Source organism: Rhinolophus ferrumequinum, chromosome 10, assembly GCF_004115265.2.
Source record: "Rhinolophus ferrumequinum isolate MPI-CBG mRhiFer1 chromosome 10, mRhiFer1_v1.p, whole genome shotgun sequence".
NCBI classification, from domain to species: domain Eukaryota; kingdom Metazoa; phylum Chordata; class Mammalia; order Chiroptera; family Rhinolophidae; genus Rhinolophus; species Rhinolophus ferrumequinum.
The window spans coordinates 51989446-52006610 of NC_046293.1; the positions used below are offsets into that span (position 1 = coordinate 51989446).

The 17165-nt window shown below is 41.0% G+C and overlaps 1 protein-coding gene across 3 annotated transcripts in view; it reads left to right on the forward strand.

Moving 5' to 3' along the window:
- The window catches only part of SCN8A (sodium voltage-gated channel alpha subunit 8), a 162526-nt gene that overhangs the window by 84665 nt on the left and 60696 nt on the right, over positions 1 to 17165 (forward strand). For all 3 annotated transcript variants that reach the window (XM_033116667.1, XM_033116668.1, XM_033116666.1), the window contains exons 9-12: positions 223 to 364; positions 1867 to 2073; positions 2921 to 3214; positions 13322 to 13684. In XM_033116667.1, coding sequence (XP_032972558.1) covers positions 223 to 364; positions 1867 to 2073; positions 2921 to 3214; positions 13322 to 13684 — 1006 coding nt within the window. The remainder of the gene's footprint in view (positions 1 to 222; positions 365 to 1866; positions 2074 to 2920; positions 3215 to 13321; positions 13685 to 17165) is intronic.

Genomic DNA, 17165 nt, shown 5'->3' on the forward strand with positions numbered 1-17165 from the left:
TGATACCTTGGTGTCCTCGGGACATCATTCTTTGGAAAGTGACCTGGCTACTTTATTCCTTTCCTCTCTTTCTTTTCTTTTCTTTCTTTCTTTTTTTAATTCCAATTTGTTGGCCTGGCTCTATAGATGGTTATTTATTACCTGCAAGGTCATGGAGATGACACAGCTGATGAGTGGGTAGAATGATGTTGAAAAGCCCTGAATGTCCCTTTCCTTCCTCAGGCAATGCCCAGAGGGATACCAGTGTATGAAAGCAGGAAGGAACCCTAACTATGGTTACACAAGCTTTGACACTTTCAGCTGGGCCTTCTTGGCGTTATTTCGCCTTATGACCCAGGACTATTGGGAAAACCTGTATCAATTGGTAAGTAATACCTCTTTTTTCTTTGGTGATAGAATTTGCATGAAGATGTGTGGGGCTGGGGAAGTGCTATGTAAGAGACCTTCCATGAAGACATTATACATCTTAGGATGGTGTTTCTCTGGTTTATAAAATCAAGTGTATTCTCCCAGCTCTTGTCTCTTCCTTCGTGTTCTTTAATGCTCAGTGATGCATAGCTGTAGAGGCTCACAGCCTCTTGCCTGGCCTGGGAGTCTGCTATGTCTGCCTACTTCCTATTGGTTCATCAGACCATCTGCTGTATTTCTGCTTTTGGATTTTGGGGTTTGGGGCATCTTTTAAAGAAATATTAATTAAACATTGTGCAAAGCATGATGCTAGACATTATAAAGATGAGATTTCTATCCACAAGGACCTTGGAATCTAAATGAATCAGTATTTTTGAGATTTGTTAACACATTTGGACTTGTTCAAGCTGGATGTGACAGATCCTTAAAAAGGTCAGGACCATTCTCTTGGGCCACATTGGCAACTCCGGGAAAGTCATTTAACTCTGCTGGTTGTGACAGAGAAGTTAGTCCAGGTGATTGCTGAGGGTCTTCCAGCTTAGAAATTCTATGATAATCCAGGGTTTTCTTTTTGACTCTAGCATTTGATGGTGCCAGTCAGTTTGAGAATGACAAACATGTCCCCTCAAGCGTAGAGGAACCTCTTCAAGGGAAGCTTCTAATTCAAATTCCCTAAGGAATTCTTACTTTCTATTCGACAGCCTAGAGTTTCCTCAGGTTCAGTTCTTTCTCATGAAATATTTACGGTTGATGTTAAATTCCATTAAGTATTTGTGGTTGAAAAGAAAAAGATGAAAACTTTAGTGGGTAATAGTGGGTCCCATATACATAACCTAAAACCCAATTGTTCTTTGATGTCAATTTGCTCACTGCTAGTGAAAGGAATAGTCCTAGGGTGCTTCTTCCTTTTTCTTTTCTCCCCACTCTCCTCTATGTTATATCCCTCTTTAAAGACCCCTTCCATTACAAAAGGATAAAGAAGGCTGTCACGCAAGATGGGGTCTTCTTGTGACTTGGAACTGATCCCAGAAATGGAATTTCTCTATTGATGCTCTTGGAGGACTAGTAGATAAATGGGCTGAAGTGTTGTAATATTTTCTTTATACTTGTTTTAGAACCAACTGACAAACGCAAATATAATTCTTAGCCCAGAGCAATTTTTTTTCCTTTAAAACAAAAATCGAGCATTTGTCTATGGTAGGGAGTATATTAGGTATGTTTGGAAGTGGAAAAGGACTCTTTTCCTCACAGTGAATGGGAGGTATTACTGACATTTACTGTGAGCTGAGGATGGGAGAGGCCATTTGGCCATTGGGGATGCTAAGTGCTCTGCAGTATGAAAGGGAACCACACAGGGAAGGACTGTCTTGTGCAAAATTCAGTAGTGCCCCTACAGGGGAATATTCAGCCTGATTCATTTGACGCGAGTGACTCAGAAAATTATGTTTGTCTTTACAGACTTTACGAGCAGCTGGGAAAACATACATGATCTTCTTCGTCTTGGTCATCTTTGTGGGTTCTTTCTATCTGGTGAACTTGATCTTGGCTGTGGTGGCCATGGCTTATGAAGAGCAGAATCAGGCAACACTGGAGGAGGCAGAGCAGAAAGAGGCTGAATTCAAAGCAATGTTGGAACAACTTAAGAAGCAACAGGAAGAAGCACAGGTTGATGATCAATTCTTTGCAACAGTCCTTCCTGCCAGGTCGCTGTGACTAAGGCCCCGTCTGATTGCCACTCCAATTGATCTTTTCTAGGCACATTGTCAAATAGAAGTCATTGATCTGATTAAAACAACCCAAGTAACAACTGCAGGTGGTGGATTCAATTACTCCATTTGTATTAATGGCCAAATTATTTGTTAATATGATCTTTTGTTGAATTTCTCAACTCTTCAGTGTTCAACTGCTATGGTAGCTGGGAGAAAAAAGTGACCAGAGCAATTTATATAGTGCTTCATGTAAGCATAGCCTTTTGGTTGTGGAAAACATTGGAATCTCCTTCAGAGATTCTCTGTGGTCATGAAAAGTATTGATTGTAATTGAAAAGAAGGTACAGGGTGAAATAGTAAAGTGAAATTTGCAAAACAAACCCGTAATCCCTAATAAACCTTAATAATCCTTATCCAAATATACACATATTTTTCTATTGTGGGGCCCGTAGGTATAATATAGTTTCTTAGCATTCATTTTCAGCGTTGTTCAGAAAGCATCATTTGGCATCAAGAATACAACCAAGTTCTTATCTGAGATACCCAAGAGAATAAATCCCAGAGTTCTCACACTGGGTTCTGCTCTGATTACTGAGGGCCGTGTGGTACAATACAAAGTCAACTGCAATATGGAGACAGCCAGGCCCTGGCCACAGTCTCCTCTGACAGGCTGGTTTTCTTTCCTCCTATTTTCCCTCTTTTCCCTATCTAAAGGAAAAGAAAGGATCTGCACCAGTTCCTTGGCTTTGGGTGCCTGCAGGTAATCGCTTCTGATCTGGTTTGTGCTGTGGTTCCATTCCTAGGCTGCCGCGATGGCCACTTCCGCAGGAACTGTCTCAGAAGACGCCATAGAGGAAGAAGGGGAAGAAGGGGGAGGCTCTCCTCGGAGCTCATCTGAAATTTCTAAACTCAGTTCCAAGAGTGCCAAGGAAAGACGTAACAGAAGAAAGAAGAGGAAGCAAAAGGAACTCTCAGAAGGAGAGGAGAAGGGGGATCCCGAGAAGGTGTTTAAGTCAGAGTCAGAAGATGGCATGCGGAAGACGGTCTTCCGACGGCCAGACAACAGGATAGGGAGGAAATTCTCCATCATGAATCAGGTAAACTCTTGGCACTGGGTCAGACAGCCTAAGAAATTCTGGTTTGCCTAATCTCACTTGGTTCTCATATTCCCCTTTGGCTTTACATGTTCACACCCAGGCCTGCATCCTCAGGCCTGCCCCTCCATGCTCCATGTTGTTCTCCTCTAGGAGGAAGTGTTACTGGCATGTTTAGACCGTCCTCTGCTCTAATCCTGCCCTCCCTTCTCTGCTCTAAAGCCTAGGATGATGTGATGCCCTTGGGCAGACTTACTTCAGCAGTAAAGTTTGTGTCACAGCAACAAGCCTGTGTTCTAAAGCATCAGGAAGCACTTTTCTGCTCCTGGCATCTGAACATCAGAATTTAGCTCAATCGCCTCTGTTTAAGAATTACACATAATTGTAGGTTCAAAAAAAAAGTGATGAAACTCTTTAGGTCACCTTATTTGAGCGTGGCAAGCTCTAGTAATTAATTATCCTAGATATATAGTGTCATGCTGATAAATTAGCCTATGGTAAGTTAAAAGCCTCCATCTTATCCAACTTTGATAAATGGGGAAAGTAAGAGAAAGGGGGAGAGGACTTATGTATAATTATTGCCCATTCTATTACTATTAATGTCATCATATAATAGTTTTTGGATTTCAAAGAACACCACCAAAATCCAATGGTTACGGCATTTAAATCCCCATTTTAAAGAAATGCTGGGAAGTTGATAAGGCACAGAAGAATAGTTGTAGTTACTGATTATGGCATTGTATCCAGTCTTGTTTCCCAGGGATCCTTTCACTGTGCGTCTTGTTTGCCTCTCTCACCTCAGTGTTCAGTCTTTTGCTAGTCCTATTCATTTTATCACAGCAAAATCTCTCATGTCCATCCCCTTCTTTCTATTCTTATTAATCCTCTCTTGGTTCAGACTTTTGTGTTATTTCTCCTGCAGTTATCCATCCCAGTTTTGTTTCCTCTGGTCTTTCTCTCCTTTGTGTTTTATGTACTGTCAGCAGATGGCTTCCTAAAACAGAGCTCTCATTATTCACCACCATGCAGTTATGGAGTACCTACCATGTGTCCAGGCTTGTGATATGTCCTAGAGATTAAAAGGTTGTTAAAACGCTAAGGAACTACAGTGTAGTGGAGGAGCCAGATACATATTTAAAAGTTATTTCTATAATAGCATCGACGGCATTATTCTATAATTGAGATATGCTGGGGTGTTTGGAGGACAGAGCTCTGTCCCAACCAAGAGGTTCAGCGAAGATTTTCTGGGGAAGGTAAATAAAGGATAAACAACAATTGGTTAAGTACTGTATGTGTTTGCTGGTAAGGGAGCAGTCAGACAAAAGAAAGAACATTCCAGGTTTAGAAGCAAAGTATGTTCCAGTTTGGACATCCCATTTGAATTATTTGTTGGATAATCAAATAGAGAAGTCTTTTAGACACATACATATAGTCAAATGGTAACTCAGAGAAGAGGTCCTGAGCTGAGAGGGGGTGACTGAAACCATGAAACTTGATGAATTTGCTCAAAGAGATTGAGTTGAGTGAAAGAACAGCGGGCCAAGGACACGGCCACTGGTGTCCGTGGGTATCAGAGATGGAGCTCAGGAAGGAAAACAAATGAGCAGTCATTAGAGGTGCTAAGAGAACCAAGAGTTCAGGGAAGCCAAGCGAACACAAGGGTTGGAGAGGACGGGAGTGATCAGTTGGTTGAGGTTTAACGGAGATACTTTGTGAGATGTGTATTGGATTTGGCAATAATAAGGCATGGAGAACTTTAAAGACATGTTTCAGTCCACGGTAAGTAGGAAATGGAGACAATGAGTGTAGACTTCTCACTGAAGCTTATTTAAAGAATATGGGTAAAAATTAGCATTTTTTTTAATCTAAGGGGGAAAAACCCAGAAGGGGAGGTCGAGGTAGAAAATGGAAAGTAGAATAGAAAATAGAGTACAGTCTTGGAAGATGTAAAAATAGATGTCGTCTCTAACAGGAAAGGGGCACTCTGTACCCCCAACACGTCAGGAAAATAGGGGAGGACGGGCCTTGGTAAGTTTGTAGATAGGGAGCAGGAAGTTGAGGAAGATGACACCTGAGAAGTCTCTAGTTTTCAATAATGTAGGAAATTACAAATCTTATTGAAAGGACTGAGTGAGGGGTTTAAAGAAACTATTGACATTTTAGAATAGTTATTAAGACGAATGGGAGAGGGAATTCCCCTAATTAAAGTTACTCTATTTCCTAATGAGGTTCCAGCCCTTTAGCATGGAATTCATAGCAGTTCTCCTTCCCTGGACGTAGCTTCTGGCCTCCACCCTTTGTGCCCCACCAAGCCCCCTGTACTGAAACCGCGTGAATTGCCACATGCTTCTCATAGACGATGCTTGTTTTCTACCCTCTGTCTTGCTCCAGAAACACCCTAAGGTGCCCTATTTTTCCATCTCTGAACATCCACATCATACGGGTTCTTCACATCCTTCTCCCAAGAAACCTTTCCTGACCCCTCCCCCATTCACACCTAATTGGAAATTCTGTCTTTCATCTTTCCATTATATTGTATACATGCCTCTTTATGTGTTACCTTTTACTCTGTGACATTTATACCAGGGGCGCCAAAACAATGTATACAAGTGGACACTTTAGTCAGCGTTGCTCAAGCAATAGTTCGCCGTAATCAGAAGCGTCTGGACGCTGATGGGAACCACTTTGAGCACCTCTTGTAATTGCAGAAGTCAAACGTGACTTGTGTTCATCTTTTGTTATCAGTATATATTGAGTATTACAATTTTAATAGTTTTTTTCCTTTCTTAAAATGTGTATACATTTTTTTTGGCACCCTCTATATTTTCTTACGTTCATGTCCTCCCCCGTCTTAGCTAAAGCCCTAACGTCAAGGCCTGCTTCTTTGCATGTGGCTAACATTCAGCTACTTGTTTGATAAATGAATGGAGGACTTTAATAAATCTGATGGAACCCCTTCTGGGACTTCTTTATGGCCCGGAGCCATCTCTGTTTCACCTTCACCTCACCTTTCTCCTCGTTCAGCCTCTTTTGGGGAAAAGTGATTGCAGCTTTGTCGTAATCCAACCCTTGTCTTGTGAGCCATCACTGAGCTAGTTAATGAATACCTTTGTGCTATTAACACTTTGCTACTGAATGGTCTCTGATTAATCTACACGCGTTAGCACAGAGTTGCACTGATTGCTTTCTAGCTCAAAAAATAAATCTGGGCTTCTGAGATGTCCTGCTTTGCATGAAAATGTTCACTTCCTCTAATTTCCCCATCTGAAAATAAATTGTAGATTCCTAGAGGCCATGGCTGACTGCCAAGACTTGCTTAGAATCTCCACACGATAGTAACATTCTTTGTCCCAGAATTCTCCTGCAGTTTCTCTGATTTTATCTGGAAGAATGAGGAAACTGAGGCCTTGAGAGATTAACTAATTTATCTAAGGTTGTGTATCTAGTAAGTGTTAAAGTCAGGATTTGAACCCGGTCCTTCTGACTGTAGGCTTGTGATCCTAATCACTGCCGCCTGTGGTCACGCTGCCCACTCACCTCCACACTACCTGGGCTTCTGTCCTGTTGCCTGAACAATGAATGTGGCGTCAGTTTTCCCACAACACAGTTGAGTGTATGTCAGTGTCCTGTACTGCCAGGTCTTCTGAGATCCTCTTGAGACATCTGCCCGACCGGTCTCCTGTCTATTTCTCTATAAAATTACTGCTGTGTTTTTAAAGCTTAGGACAGTTTATAAATATTAGGTTGAATCCATTTTTGCAAAGTATTTTAATTCTTCTATTGTAGCAGTTCTCAATCTTTTTGGTCTTAGTGAAACTGGAGGCCAGACGAGTCCGGCACTCGTGCTGCCTGCACCGCTCCACCTATAGACCGACACAGGAGTTGGGTCATAGAAGAAGCGTTTATTATCAGAGCACCGGTGATCTAAGAACGCAGCAGGTTAACACCTCCAAAAACTGCCTTAACATTCTCAGACCAGCTTAGGGTATTTGAGGGACAATCTGGGCGTTTCTCCAGAGGCTTCTTCCGCGTTCCTCCCGGGTCCGCATAGAGCCTTCCCTCTGGCGATATGATTCACCGATGGCGTCAGCAAGTCACGAGCAATGGTGGGAGTAGCCTAGTAGACCACTGAGATTGTGATCAATAAGCCTAAGAGTATTAACCATAAGTTTCAGGGTTCTAAAACAGGGAACGGGGTGGGACAGGGGACATTCTGAGCTCAAGCAGCAGGGGGATGATTTATATATAGGTCAAGGAAAGCTGAGGTCGAAACGTTGCAAGGGGTCCCAACTGGGCCCCGCTTCATTAGGACCTCTTTACTTGCTTAAAAATTATTGAGAACCCTAAAGAGCTTTTTAAAATGTGCTTTTAATTTATCATATTAGAAATTGTAGTTAAGAAATTTTAAAATATTTATTTACTGATTTATTTTAAAATAAAAATGATAAACTCATTATATGTTTAATACAAATTATGCATATTTTTATAGAAATTAACTGCTTTCCAAAACAAAAAAAAATAGTGGAAAAAGTGGTACTGTTTACATTTTTGCAAATCTCTTTAATCTGTGGTTTAATAGAAGACAGCTGGAATATCGTACCTGCTTCTGCATTCAGTGTGTTGTGATATGTTTTTTTGAAGTATTTAAAGAAACTCTAGTTTCATACAGGTGTAGCTGGAAAAGGGAGGAATAATTTAATAGCATCAAATTCTTATTTGATGCTATTCCAAAACTGGACAGTGTAGTTTTAATGGTTAGTTGCAGTGTCGAATCTGAAACTGTATCAGTAACTTGCTACTCTGTTACATTAAAATCCTTTGTGGCATTTTGCACCACAGATCTTTATTTTACACCACAGGTCTTTAATTCATGAATGATTTGTAGCATCATGCATTGACCATGTGGGAAATACTGATTCACTGCGTTATGCAAATCTTCCAAGTACTGACATACAGTATTTTTAAAAATATCACGTACATTATTATCGCTACCGGTCGCATCAGAAAAAGTCTTAAATATTGTGAAACTGTAAGGCTCACAGAATCCACTGTATAGTTTTGAGAAAACGAGAGTGATGAAGGCAGATATTGTCTTAGTATTATTATAAAATAGTTTTGACCTCATAAGCGCCCCCAAAAAAGGGTCACAGGGACCCCCAAGAATCACCAGAGCACATTTTAAGAACCACTGCTATACTGGAAAGAAAAAGCGAAACATGACATGGAAATAGAACCTGTAAATTACCAATTTATCTTACTCTAGACATCTCAGTCATTGTTAAGCCTCATCTCAATAGACAGCTGACACAGGCGCCCCGAAATCCCCAGTTAACTTTTCTGCAGAATTGAGGGCCATTCCCTCAAAACAAGGACGCCCCAAAGCCATTCTCCCAAACAAACCCCCAGACCTAAGGTAGTATTTTCAGTTAGATGTTATGTGACTACCTGAAAAGGACCAGAAGCTCCTGGTTGGTTGACAGGAAAACATTTGAAAACAGGAAGTAAGTCCATTAACTAGCTGGATCCCAAGAGTTAATAGCGCCTTGGGTCCCCAGTCATCACTGAAACCCTATTCTTAACTGATAGGAAGTGACCAGGAAGATAATGGTCAATTCAGTAACCTGTGAACATTTAGAAATCAGGATCCTGAGACAGTGCACACTAAAAGGAAACAAGTCATTCTTTTTGTTTTGTTTTGTTTTTGTTTTATATTGATAGTATGTATTTTTTTTTATTAGTTTCAGGTGCACAAGACAAAGCAATACCTAGACGTTTATCATTTATATCCCTCACACTGCGTGAACTCCCCTCTCCCCTTGTTCCATTATTGGCAAAAGAGTTGACTGCAACAAATGTGGAAGGGGAAAGGTGACTTGTTCCGTTCCTCCTTGTTTCCTGTATCCAATCCTGATATAGTTCATTCCCTGAAGAGATAACTTCCTGAGGGTAGCCACCCATCCCCCTCCCTAATCTCAGTTTCCCTGTTCTCTATATTTTAGGATGCTTTGACATTTTAGGAGCCTAGCTGGCTGTGAAGAGACTGCCCCACCCTGTGCTAGCTTAACTCCTAGAGATAGCTAATTGCCTGGAAGTGTGCCTTTCGTATGTAAATCGATCAGTACAAAACCCTATCCCCAACCTTCTCCTTTTATCTAACTCTCACTCACCAAGTCAATAATTCCCCCTCCCTAATCGCTCCAGGGCTAGCTCACTGGACACATTGTTTAGAGAAGCGTTTCTCAATCTATGGTGAAGGACCAGTTTCTATTTTCCCCAAGTTTTCATGAACCAATACTATTATAAAATAAATTAACAATGGATTTATAGAAAAATGGTCACACTCTTGGATGTTGTGACATTTAATTGCTGTAAGAGTTTCTAAATGCTTCTCTCCATTTTTCGACTTATCTCATTGCAAACCAGTAGCGGGTCATTCACTAACACTGGTTTGCGAATCACACTTTGAGAACTGGTTCGGAATGAATCGGTGAGGGTGCCAAACATACACATATGTGAAAAGAGGGACAGCAAGCAGTGAGTTGGAAGGGGCCCTGATCCCTTTACCAATCCAACAACATGGGGGAAGGAGGTCTCAGAGCCAGCCGTGTGTGTGCCCTTTTAACATGCAGCGACACCATCCATTCCTGTGACCACCCTGGAACCTAACCAACGTAGTTTCTCCTTTCTGGTGCAGGGTTGGGGCAAAAGAACAAAACAAATTCGTGATCAGGAAAGGGGTCAGAGATGTTGCATACGTGCATTCTCTTTTCTAGAGGCTTTATACAGCACGTGGTATGTATTTAACAGTGACATTTATATCAAATCATCTGTGATTAGTGGTTTTCTTGATGTGGCTCCCAGTTGACCAAATTCATTTATTATCTCAGAGGTTTGTGAGTTGCTTTGAGCCAAGGCAGGAAAAGACTGCATAACAAGGGAAATTCAAGTGAGAGAAGGAAGTATGATGAAACTAGAAATAGCCAAAGAAAATATACTGATTGGGGCACAGGCACTTTGTACATTATAGAGAGAGTGGACGTGGAAGCATTTTGAGTCTGGAACTAGAAACGGAGTTCTAGGGAACAAAAAGATACAGGCGGAAATATTAAAGAGGAACCCTGCAGCCCTTCCAAGGTAATCACCAAAAGTATTATTTTAAAAGTTTTATCTAATACTTACCATACACGCACTATATTGGCAGAGAACTTTCACAAAGAACTTTCACAGTGGAATCATTTCAAAGCCATACTTGGGCAAACTGAGTATCTCAGGAGAGCAAGGAGGATTGTCTGAGTCAGTTGTTTGTCAAGTTTCTTTCTCTTATAGCAGTGGTCCTCAAACTGGGGACATCCCTTTGGGACGCATGGAGGCTTTCCAAGCACAGTCAGTTTCAGGGAACCTGCTTCCCAGGTCTTTAACTTACATATTTCTATGCCCAAGGATAGCCATGTGGTCCTAAGTCACACCAGTTCTCCTTTTCCGTTTCCCTTTTCACAACCTTCTCCCACTTTACAAAAGGCAGGCATACGTCTCTGTCATCCCAAATCTTATGTAGTACATTACTCTAGGGTATAAAAATCTTTGGAGTGCCAAACAAAGGGGCAATTGAAAATATTAGCGTCTACAAAGTTTTCTTTCTTTCTTTTTTTTCATTAGTTTCAGGCATACAGAACAACATCGTGATCAGACATTTACATACCTCACAAAGTGATGACCCAACAAGTCCCCTACCCACCCGTCACTGTCCATAGTCATTAGAAAATTACTGACTATATTCCCCATGCTGCACTATTCATCCCCACGACTATATATATTTTAAATTATAGTTGACATTCAATATTATTTTATATTAGTTTTTATCACTTCTTGGCCTTTTGGCTAAGATCGAGTGTATTTTATATTAGTTTCAGGTGGATAGTATAGTGGTTAGACATTTATATAATTTATGAAGTGGTCCCCCCAATAAGTTTACTACCCATTTGACACTATACAGAGATTTTACAATATTATTGACGGTGTTTCCCCCAAACTGCACTTTACATCCCCGTGGCTGTCCTGTAACTACCAATTTGTACTTCTTAATCTCTTCACCTTTCTCACCCAGTCCTTCAACCTCCCTCCCATCTAGAAATCATCAGTTTGTTCTCTGTTTGTATGGGTCTGTTTCTGTTTTGTTTGTTCGTTATTTTGTTCTTTAGAAATAAGTCAGACTGAGAAAGACAAATACCATGTAATCTCACTTATATGTGAAATCTAAAGTACAAAATTTTCTTTAGTCCAGGAATCATAAATCCATTGTAAGGCTTTCTGAATTTACCTCTTACACACTTCTGTTAAGAGTGAAACATAGAGTTATAATCAGGGGTATTGGGGTATTTTAAGTTCAGGAGCCAGGAGGTTGTCACTGGGATACATGTTAATACATTTATTAAAAATGAAAAGTGAGGTCATACTTTTTCTTATGAAAATAAGTCTGATTTGTCCAGTTGCTTTAGCAGTAAGGACATTAGACATTTTCATAAATTAAATGAGCTATATCTGTGGCTTTAAGGTTGTGATGAAAATATCTTTAAAGCGTGTGGTAAGATAAAATCATTTTATTAAAAAAATGAATGTTGGCAATGATGCATAGGAATTAATAATATTTTGATTATTCCAACCTTTTCTGTTGTATTAAATAAGGTTCCTTTAAGTAAAAGAGTAACCCCTACAAGAGTAACCCATATGATAGTAAATAATAAATAAAGCCTTCTTGGTAGCCACAGAAATCAAGAATTGGAATAATTCTAATATCTATGTAAAAAATACTTTAGCAAGTTGGGGGGTTTTCAGTTCTTTGCTTTCTATAAAATTGAAAGAGGACCTAATTTAATTGTCAGCCAATAGAACATTAAAATAAATTTTGCTGATAGCTTACTATGTGATTTTTGGCATATCATTTGAAAGGAGATCAAAGAATTGAGTGATATTACTATAAGAAATTCTTTTGTTCCAAGACTCTGTGTTAATAAGGTTTCTCAGCACTTAAAAACCTAATATTAGAAAGAGGGGGAGGGGAATTATTGAGCCATGTCTCATTCTAATAATAATACTATTTACAAATATTTAAACACCAAAACACTAATTGAAAAAGAAAAATCTCATCCATCTCATTAAGAGATACATTTTAATAAAATTTTCTTTTTAAGCTAGGTAATTACTTATAAAATGTGTAATATATTTGTATATGTGTCTTAATTGTGTTAAGAATTTTAGTAAAAACTCAGTTCAGGAGAGATTTTTAAAAATTTCTTAGAGACTCATGGTCACAGGAAATTTTTAATTTTTTAAAGTACAGTTTATAATTTTTTTTGTTGCAAAAAAGTATTCAAACGTGATCAGTAAAATACATTATCACAAAATTCTCCTGGAATGTGGAATGGAATTATGAGATAAAGAAGAAAGAAATGAGGAAAAAGTTCTAATCAATCGGTTTTATTTAAAAATGTCATTGCTGAGAATTATGTAATTTACAAATATTTAAGCTTTTGGTAAAAAAAAAAACGTATGTTGACTTTAAAATGGAGTGAGAGGGAAACGTAATTTTCAGCTGAATAGACAAGCTTGAAAACCACTGTTGGCATAGCACTTGACCTCCAGGGCACCTTCTCCTTGAAAGAATGGCAAGTGGTATCCACTTTTAAATTCTTAACTTTTTGCTAAGTGTGACATAAAGTCTTCACTTGAGTAAATTAAAGGCACACTCCGTGTGATCTCGTAGGATGAGAAATAGACGCATGATGTGTTTCCCAGTACTTTGCCAAGAGCATGAGATAAAAGCTTCGTTTCGATGCCTGAGTGAACAGAGAGGAGGCTGAGTGGTTAACTGGTCAAAGACAAGTATATCTCACGGGTACGGGCACGAAGAACTGAGTAATGGGCGTTGAGCAGGAGTAGAAATCCAACATCCCGAGTGCTTTCTGGAAGCACTTGTGCTCTGACAACAGGAATGCAAAGGTGGGGCGGGGATGGGGAAGCTAAGGGCCGTTGCTTAGCCCGTCAGGCAGGGTCAGCTGCCCGTCTCACGCCTGCCCCCCTTCTCTCTCTCTCTCTCTTTCGCTGCCCCTGCAGTCACTGCTCAGCATTCCGGGCTCCCCATTCCTCTCCCGCCACAACAGCAAGAGCAGCATCTTCAGCTTCAGGGGGCCCGGGCGGTTCCGGGACCCCGGCTCCGAGAACGAGTTTGCGGACGACGAGCACAGCACAGTGGAGGAGAGCGAGGGCCGCCGGGACTCGCTCTTCATCCCGATCCGAGCCCGCGAGCGTCGCAGCAGCTACAGCGGCTACAGCGGCTACAGCCAGGGCAGCCGGTCCTCGCGCATCTTCCCCAGCCTGCGGCGCAGCGTGAAGCGCAACAGCACCGTGGACTGCAACGGCGTGGTTTCCCTCATCGGCGGCCCCGGCTCCCACATCGGCGGGCGGCTCCTGCCAGAGGTGAAAATAGATAAGGCAGCTACCGATGACAGTGTAAGGAAGTAAACGTACAGACCGAGGCTGGGCCGGGCATGGCAGTCTCCGCGCTCCCTGCCTCTCCCCGCCCTGCTCCTTCCACCTGCGCTCTCTCCCACGCTCTGCCCCCGCCAATCCCCCCCCCCAATTTTGTTTCCACCCCCCAACCATTTCTGTTTTCTCCCTCCTGGTTTGTTTCTCTTTCTCATTTCAGGCCTCCCCGTTTTACTGTCCCTTTTTTCTCTTTTACTTCGTTCCTTGCTCCATTTTCCCCCATCTTTCCTTGTTTCTGACTACGTATTCCCGTTCCTCCATCAACTCCTTTGATTTTACCTCTTTCTCTCCATCTTTGGAAGTCTCTGCCTATCTGTTTCCTTGCCCCCACCTGCTTTGACTGAATGCCTAGCGCCGGCGGATCCTGCCCAGATGGAATGAGAAGCATCGTGCCACCGCCAATGACCAAGTCTGAGCGGGTTTGGAATTACCGTTGTTGCTTCTCCCAGCCGCGGCCTGTTTCCTAGGGAAACAGCTTGGAATTTAAAGTTCTTATCTTTCTATTTTACAAAATAATACAGTTTTGAATAATTTTCTAAGTCTCCGCTGCAAGAAGGAGATGGGCGTTTCCCAAAGAGGAATGTGCATACATGGTGCTGAGGCTAGCCAGCCAGAGCCAGGCTAGGAGACGTTAAGGAAACCCCTGCAAAACTGGGCTTAGGCATCAAAGAGGTTGGGATGGAAATAAACCAAAGGAGGGAAAAGTGGGTGGTTGGGGCAAGAACACATGGTGTATGGGGGAGGAAGGAAAAGGGAAGCAAAAGAAGAATTTTAAATGTAATCAAATGTCAGACTCTGGAGGAGTTGCATATAATAGCTTCACAAATCACTTGTCTAGGGGTTTGAATAATGGCTCCCCCTCTTTGGGAAAACCATCTCTTAAGATTTCCTTAAATTCTAAGCTGTTTATACCTTTTTCTAGTTTTCAATTCTTATAACCTCAATGCTCCTAATCCTTCCTACATCTAATGCCTTAACTTTCCTCAGTCCCTCCTTAGCTGGTGTAAGTTCCTTGAGATAGCATGTCAACCTGTTTTGTTCTAACACTTCAGTTTCCTTTAACACAGCATGAAGATAGCCAATCCTTTAATTAGCATGATGCATGTGTGGAGGAAAACTGGACAATCAAGGATGGAATTATTCAGAATAATCTGTTTTTAGCACTTTAGGGCAGTTGTTGACTATATAGATAAAAATTCAAAAGACAATTAGGATGTGTTTGAGATCATCTTTTCTGTCCTTGCCTTTTTATTTAAAAGCAAAATACTTTCCCCCTTACATTTGCATAGCTCTTTATAAGCTGCAAATTACTTTTACACGTATGATTTAATTTTTTCTGAATAAAAATTCTCTAAGGCTGACACAGGTGTTTTTTAGGTGGGGAAGCAGGCTCAGAATTTGTGCTTCTCAAGGTCACACAGCTCGTCACTGTTAGAGCCAGAATCATAGGCCTTTCAGAAACCCCAATCTTCTGTTTCTCAGTCCGTTTTAATGTCTTCTCTGCATAGTCACATGGCCGTGCTCTCCTGGAGAATTGTTCATTTAAGGTCAACAATAACAGGAACAATAATTATAACGGTGATTCCACAGTCCCCCCAAAACCAGATAGTTGGTCAAAATAAATGTTATAGATGATTATCTATATTTTAAATGTTATGTGGATTTGATTTTCACTAATCCTGTGTCTAGAGGTCAATTTTGGGCTCCACAATTAGATGGATAATTATATTCTCTGAAAAAATAAGAAGTAACACCAATGAGAATGAGGGATCAGTCAGCATGGACAGTACAGTTGGGGCAACGCAAATGCTGAGAACCAAATTAATTATTAATGTCCCAGAAGCTTTTTAAAATATTTAAGCCCAGTAATACATCTTACTCTTCCTTTGAAGAGAAGGTATTAGAAAAGGTGTCCAGGAAGAAGGAGCTTGAGCTTCAGCTTAAGGCAGATGAGCAGGTTTGGGAGCTTTGTTTTTGGTTTTTTAGCAGCTTCTGTTGTGCTGTGTGGGAGAAAAATCTGAGAGGCAGTTGAGCAGATGGCTATAGCATGTAAGGCTTTCTGCACGACCCTGCACTGTGGACTGCAGAGCACTGCCTTTGGGTTTTTTGGGAGCCTGCACGCTCCACATCTTGTAAGCACTGAGGAGATTCTTTGCAGTGGTGGTCTCAAGTGATGATGGTGACAGACTTGATGATTCCCGGGACCAGGTCAGACCCAAAGTGGCAGGAAGGTGAGGTCGGCAGGACTCTGTCATTCCCAAGGGCTTCATAACTAGGACAAACGATTTTGTTAGAAGCCGTAAAGAAGCACTTCCTAGGTGGTGATGGTATGAGGAAATATCTAGGTTTCCTTACTAGGCCAAAAAGACAAAACAAAAACAGAATGCATGTAGTTTGTATGGTATGATATCAGATCCAAATGAAGTCAAACTGTGTATGGAATAAAGATGACTAACTAGAAGTTAACAGTACTTGTCTTTGGGAGGGAACATTATTGGTGACTTTTTTTCCTTCCTTACACTTTCCAGTTTTCTATGAGTGGACATAATAAATTTAGCTACCATACATCGAGTTCTTACTACATTCTGCTAAGCACTTTATGTGCGTGATCTCATTTAATTCTTATAACCACCCTATTCAGTAGGTGTTTCATCCTGTTAACAGACGAGACCCAGAGATTTAGTGACTTGTGGAAATGGAACTTGAACCGAGGTCTTCCTGATGCCAAAGAGAACTACCTGACTGATTAAATATTAGCTCCTTTGGGAAGTGGGAAACACAATTATTTATCTTAGAAGGATACAACACATTAATACTTTTATATGCAGCCCAGGTTGATTAGCCATTAATACCTCTTTGGGCTAGGACGTAGCGATTCTTAATGTCAAAACGTTTTGGATGGGTCTACAGCCATGGATTAACTTGTCTTCGCCTGAACCATTAGTGTGCTTCCAGTTATATATTCATGCTTTGTGGATTGGTGTAGGAGCCGCTGATGGTCCACAAGCTGATCTCACTTAGGCTATGCCACATGTGTGTTTTTTCTTCAGGCTCAAATTAAGAAATAAAATATTCCTGATGAGAAAAAGATACCCAGACATCACCAGAGTCTCATCAAAAACTATGTCACATCTTCATTAATTATTCAGTTGTGATTGAGTGATGTTTGTTTGTTTTTTGATAGTTTGGGAATTTTCACTTTTACTTTTTGGTGAAGCAGAGGATAAAGGGACTTTTCCCATGTCTTCATTTCTGAGCCAGAAAAGTAGGTGAGAAACGTAGCTCTTCGCTCATAAAGAAGGCAAGTGCCACCGACAATCCAAAAATCACACCTAATTCAGAAATCATGACAGGTTAGCTTGCCAATGTACAGGCATCCCCTCCCTTACTGCTCACAGCCCCTATCCTACGA